Source organism: Eucyclogobius newberryi, unplaced genomic scaffold (assembly GCF_026437365.1).
Source record: "Eucyclogobius newberryi isolate DKJ021-1_F unplaced genomic scaffold, fEucNew1.0.hap1 SCAF_19, whole genome shotgun sequence".
In the NCBI taxonomy this organism is placed as follows: domain Eukaryota; kingdom Metazoa; phylum Chordata; class Actinopteri; order Gobiiformes; family Gobiidae; genus Eucyclogobius; species Eucyclogobius newberryi.
In genome coordinates this window covers 362344-368808 of record NW_027315823.1, presented here as the reverse complement: position 1 = coordinate 368808, position 6465 = coordinate 362344, and the positions used below count along the sequence as shown (strand labels likewise).

Below are 6465 nucleotides of genomic sequence, written 5' to 3'. Positions count from 1 at the left end.
TTGTATAAATCACTTTGAATCTTACTTTGTGATTAAGTCTGTGTTTTATTCAGACTTGGAAACAGCTTGGAACACCTTAAGTATAGTAACAAAACTAAGTATTTACGTATTGCAATAGGCACAACATTTTACAAAAATAACTGTTCAAATTTAATAAAAAGTGAGGAAACCTTTGGTTTTTAATACTTTATTTATATTACTTAAACAAATATATTCATACAAATGTATTTTAAAAACACATCTATGCTCTGCATAGATTGTAGACAACCACATCGCTTGAACCATTCATTCAGATGGTGAAATCAGTCTAGAGACAATCCAAATCTTCAAGTCATATTTACCATTTTGATTCCATGTTAATCAAATCTGCCCATTCACAAAGGTTAAAGGACAAATATTGTGCATAATTTGTATCGTCATTAGACTTTAAAAATGCTCACAAGTATCTTTAGTTTAGAATCTTCAGGGGAAAACATAATTTTTTTAATAACAAAATGACATTAGGAGCTCTGCTGTTATCCTTGGGACTAGCTGAGTTGGTGCCATCCACTGGCTCCTGAGGGATTTACAATTGTACATGAACATTTCAGCGCATGACAAGCTGGCCTCTCACTTCCGGGTCTCAGCACACAGCTGAACTGATCGTGATTAGCGGGAGAAACAGAATGAGTCCGAAGATAATTTATGGACATAAAAAAACAGCAGAGAAGATTTTCAGAGCCACGTCACAGATCAAGAAAACGTCAGTTATCGAGGAGATTCAGGAGAGGATTTTCTACTTAGGATTCATGAAACTAAATGCTCCTCCCGGTATATTTTTGATGAGTGAACAAAGATGGAACATGGTTAACGTGTCCTTTAAGATAAGATAAGATCAACTTTATTTGTCCCACAATGGGGAAATTCCAGTGGGTTATATGAAGATGTAGTTTATTTCTCTAATTGTATTTTGGGTCTATCCTGCTTTGAGGTAGTGTCCACAGGACGGGCAAAAGATCAAATACTTCAACATACATTATATACACAATGTAAACATGTTTGAAAGAAAAAGATTATACACATAAAGATGCATCAGCCACAGGTCAAAGCCATGAACTGGTGATCACAGAGATACTCGTTGTGTTTGTACATTTGTTGTCTGGATTGTCCACAGAGTATCTCTCTCCTCGGTGCTTCTCTAAATATGGGTGCCAGTCGTCAGACGGGCGACACAGGAATTTCAAACGCTGAAAAAAAAACATTGCTCTTAAACACGCTGATCATCGTAAATAGCAACACATATTCCTTCACTCTCCAATCACATTAGCAGCTGATTTTCTAGCCACAGCTGCCTTGAGTCAGACTGACAGAAACATTCCCTTTATAATAACACAGACTCACCTCCCACACAGAGCCCTGAGCCTTTATAAACTTGTATAGAGCGATGAGAGGGATCCACATGAGCACAAACACGACGATGCACCAGCCCAGAGCCAGGCCCCAGTCCGGGTACGGGACCGTCCCGTAGGAAGGAGAGGTGAAGGTCAGGAGGGACCACACCAGGATCATCTGTAAATCACGTAGTGCTTGTGAGAAGTCTCACTGAGATCTGAGGAATGCGTTCCAGTCTAAAAGAATGTAAATGTCTCTTAACCTTCAGCAGCCTGTAAAGAACATGATGATAAAGCTGCTCGAAACATCAGGTCGACCTCTGGTCATGTGCTCTTAAGGAGTTTTCACTTAAAGGTTCCCATGCAAACTAGTTTATGACTAGCCTTTGTCGCAATACTTAATATTTATTCTTACCAGAATAATGCAGGGGCTGATGAAAAACCAACAGACTCTCCACCAAAGCCAGAAGCAGAAAGTCCTTTCTCCGATCATCATCTCGATGTCTTTAATAAAACGGTTTCCTCCTGAAAACAAGGCCACACTTTTAATTACCCAATTTCTTTCACTTTCATAACTACCAAAAACTCACCATAAATGTAAGAGAGCCCAACCACTTCCATAAGACCAATAACTAAAAGCACCCAAGTCCCAATGAACTGGTCAATGAGGGTGACCCAATAGATCCCTGCCTGAAAGAGAAAACATGGAGTTTTAATATACAAAATACCATAAAAAGTACATTTTGTAGCATGGTTTGGTCCTGGCTCAATCCAAGTGCAGAATCTGTTTCCAGCTCCTTGATAAAGTGCTATGTTCACCTGGGTGACACAGGGCAGGCCGAGCAGGAAGACGGAGCAGGAGATCGCCACTGAAAGAAGAGCTCGTTTGGAATGAAAGAGTGAAGGGAATGCGTCCACCACACAAGTAATGACCACCTCTGGAAAAAAAGAAGATGTCACAGTCCTTAGACCACAGCCTTTTATCCTGCTCACACTACATTCTGTCAATACCAGTAGTTATTCTTATTAGTTATGACTTTGGAATAGGTTGCCCTTTGTCACCTTTTATATTTGCAGTTTAAGGCCATTCCTCAGATCTAAGAGTCCATTAAACGTACAGTAATGTCTTCATTTTCCTTACCTATTCCAGCAAACTGTGAGTCCAGGCCCACGGTGAGGAGCATGAAGAAGAACAGCACTGACCACAGAGGAGAGATGGGGAGCTGCGAGAGAGCATCGGGGTACGCTATGAACGCCAGACCAAAACCTGGAAACACACCAACAAGAAAAAGCTTAATATATTCATTTTACAGCTGGCGGTGAGGTGAACGTCATAAGTGTTTTAGATTTGGTCAAAACTGCTTTTGTTAATGTGCAGGATTTTTATAGTGTGTAATGTGAATAATTGTAGACGGGCAATGGACCTGGTCCTCGTCAAGGATCTGAAAGAGCCTCATAATGACATACATTTGCTGACCTTCTTTCACGACTTCTCCGACAGGTTTGTTGTAGACAAATGCCATGTGACCAAGAATGGAGAATATGGCAAATCCTGCAAACACACTGGTGCCTGGAGAGAGAGGGCAAGAGTGGAACTGCTGTCAATGTGTACTTCTATTCCACGTAATAAACATGTGATGAAACAAATGCTGATGAGGAGATGTTGGGCCACATCTCGAATCATCAGCAGCAGCAATGCTAATGAAAACGATGATGACATATTTGACCCTTTAAGACTGGAGGATACTCTTGAGTTGGTATAGCCTTGTTTTTATATGTAATGGACACTATAATGTTTCATTTAGTCAACAACAACAACAACAACAACAACAATAATAACTTCACTTTTACAATTGATTTTACTTTTATCCAAAAACTTGAGGATTATTTTGATCAGATCTTTGTATCATACCTGCATTAGTGAAGCACACAATAAAAGCATCTTTGAACATGTTGTTGTTGAAGTTATTGTAAGACGCCAGAGTCAGGACTCCGCCCCATCCGATGGATAAGGAGTAGAAGGTTTGGGTCGCTGCGTCCTTCCACACCTGGAAAGAAACAGAATACAATGTCCAGGTTCTGACTGACCCAGCTTTTCTTGAGGAGACATTATGTAAAAACCTCTTTTTTGAAGTTTTAAGGCAAAAGAGCACATTTTATACTGAATTCAAAGAGCTTCACAAGAGGAAAAATGCATTAACATCACAAAGACATTACAGACCACACACATAGCATTCCAGACACTCTTTCCCCTATTTATTTGACATTGCCATGGTGACAGGCGTCTCCGGGATGGACGCATCCCTTTTAGATTGATTCTTTCCCATATCAGCAAGCTTTCTGCCTCTGCACACGTCTGTGCTGAGCGTATGGATCTTTTAAGACGACTCCACCTCATGTGTCGTGCTTTGTATATTTAACGACTGACTCATGTTATAATTGTGTTCCCTCAACATAAACTCTCTCTAAGTTGTATTTAGAGTGATTCATCCACATCCCTCCTCTTTTTAGGCCGTTTTAGATCAAAAGAGCACCACAGTGGCAGTAGCTCAGTGGTAGAGTCGGTGGTTCAATCCCCGCTCTCTCCTGGTAGAGCGGGCAGACAGGTGGGCGGTGCGATCGCAGCTGCCTCAGGTGAATACTGTCGTTGTGTCCTTGGGCAATGCACTTAACCTGACTTGCCCCTGGTGTCTGCGAACATCTGGAGTGTGACTGTGTGTGTGAATGAGTAACTGGTTCTTTGTTGTAAAGTGCTTTGAGTGCCGTGCCGCTGCATAAAACCATTTACCATACAATGTGTTACATACAACAATAATATTCCTTCATTCAAGGGGGAAATATACATAATTGTCTGTTCACATCACAGTTGCATTTTTCAGGTACTGGATAGAATTGTGTAGTTGTTAAATTGTATATTCTGTTTGCTTTCTATTAATAACTTTAAAAATGCATACAGTATATTCTGGACTATAAGTCGCACCAGCCAAAAAATGCACAATAGGGAAGAAAAAAACATATATAAGTTGCACTGGAGTATGAAATGCAAGTGAGAAAATAACAAATAATTTCACATATAAGTCGCTCCGGAGTATAAGTATAAGTATATAAGTATGAATATAAGTATAAGTCGCACCCCGGCCAAAACTATGAAAACTTATAGTCTGAAAAATACTGTATTTTCTGTCATATTCTGGCAGTGCGTGCAATAAGCTTTCTGTTATACTAAAATGTCCCAAGTGTGGATGATTAAGTCCACATACCTGAGCATCAGTCAGTTTCGTTAGATTTGACTGACTCCCGATGTAATACTCAATGCCGTCTCTGGCGCCCTCTAGTGTTGCTCCTCGGATGAGCAGGATCAGTATCACCAAATAAGGAAAAGTAGCAGTGAAGTACACCACCTGCAGGAAGAAACACCATCATAGTCATCAAGAATGAAATGAAATAAAGGTTTAGAACCCAATGAGCTTTGGGACATGAAATGAAAGTCCCTGGACAAATAACTGAACGTTGAGTCCCAATGTTACCTAGCAACCATACTGTGAGCTAAGGCCAAAATCGATGAACACAACAGCTATGATTTGACCAATTCTAATACCTGAAAACACCTCTATTTAGTTACATTATTGTAATGTGTTGTGTTAATATGTTGTCCCTGCATTTTATATGGAACGTCGCTTATTGATGACATCACATATCATTTTAGAACTCAGCTTTACTTCCTGTAATTTCCTACAAACGTTTTTTCACAAACTGCTGCTTAATCAATGTAAAAATGTGATAAACATTTGCCACAGGTTCTATCCCACCAAACTAAGTCATAATTAGAAAGAAAAACATGAGAAATGACATGCACTTCAAGGTGAGTCTGTATGAAATATGTAAATGACTACACAATAAAGCTTGATTGGTTGGTTGGTTAGTTGATTGATTGATTGCTTTAGTCTCTTACTTTCCCTGAGGACTTGATGCCTTTTATGAGAACAGCTCCCACGATGATGGAGCTGAGCAGCAGACACAGAGCCAGGGGCCACACCACTGTCCCGGTCTCATCCATCCCACTGGACCTCCTCAGGGCCTCCTCACTGTGGTCACATGACAGATGTTAGACACTATAGTAAAAACACAACAAATTACCTGACTTCATGTGCAATTCATGTGCAATTACTGTCGTGATCACATGCAATGGTATTTATTTATATCTTTATTATTTTTCCCCTCCATCCCTTGTTGGGAAATGGGAGGTTTTGTCTATGGGAGTTTTTGTTTATAGGAGATCTTCTACTGAGAGTGTTTTTCAAATTTCCTATGAGTGATCTGTTCTTTTCTTCTGTATCTACCTCTGTATCTACCTGCGTTGCAACAATGAAATTTCCCCATGTGGGACAATAAAGGAACATCTTATCTTAAACTTGCTCTTGACCTTTGCTTTGATATCTCATGTTTGTTTTTTTATCTTAAAACGAGGGAAAGTACCCATTACTTTCCATAAGTCCATAAGCTAGCACGCCCTCTACTGCCAGAGGTGGGAATGAAACATAGATGAATACCGATAATAATAATAAAGCTTGCCTTTAGCAACAAGCAGAAACGCTCAGACCGAGTGCAGGAGATCTTAAGTTAAATGCTGAAAAAAGTCAGCTTAACATAAAGTTTGTGCAACAGTTTTTAACAGGAGGATTATTCAGGATCAGGAACATGGTCATGCACCGCCTCATTCTGCAGCTTCTTCTCCTGATCCTCCAAAGGAAACATTTGTAAGTATTTAGTTCGTCTTCATCCATTTTGTCTGGCACATGAGGATTATTTCGCGACATTCTTGAAATAAAAAGCAAAATAGAAAACGTTTCCACCGCAGCAGCAGAACAATCGGTGCCCTCACCCTCTCTCTGTCTGCTCCTCTTCACCATAACCAGTTTTTGAACCCTGAACTAAAGCGTTGTTCTCTCTTGTGTTGCACCGCTGCGTCTCTGAGGACAGGTTTGTGTGTTTCATGGTTTAGGATCTTGTCTTACTCCCAGAACTTCTCGGTGTCAGTCTGAGCTTGGACCTGGACCTGGTCAGAAGGAGGACAGCTCACGTTTGCATGGCTCCA

At 40.3% G+C, this 6465-nt stretch overlaps 1 protein-coding gene across 1 annotated transcript in view; it reads right to left on the bottom strand.

Moving 5' to 3' along the window:
• Window positions 1–1082: 1082 nt before the first annotated feature.
• slc6a14 (solute carrier family 6 member 14) overlaps window positions 1083–6465 on the bottom strand; it is an 8878-nt gene continuing 3495 nt past the window's right edge. Inside the window, exons 4-14 of the mRNA XM_072451411.1 lie at window positions 6386–6465; window positions 5323–5455; window positions 4631–4771; window positions 3283–3418; window positions 2848–2940; window positions 2512–2637; window positions 2190–2308; window positions 1961–2060; window positions 1786–1895; window positions 1381–1548; window positions 1083–1226 (exon numbers count right to left, since the gene is read on the bottom strand). The exon at window positions 6386–6465 is cut by the window's right edge and continues 35 nt beyond it. Of these exons, the coding sequence (XP_072307512.1) occupies window positions 1083–1226; window positions 1381–1548; window positions 1786–1895; window positions 1961–2060; window positions 2190–2308; window positions 2512–2637; window positions 2848–2940; window positions 3283–3418; window positions 4631–4771; window positions 5323–5455; window positions 6386–6465 (1350 nt within the window). The remainder of the gene's footprint in view (window positions 1227–1380; window positions 1549–1785; window positions 1896–1960; window positions 2061–2189; window positions 2309–2511; window positions 2638–2847; window positions 2941–3282; window positions 3419–4630; window positions 4772–5322; window positions 5456–6385) is intronic.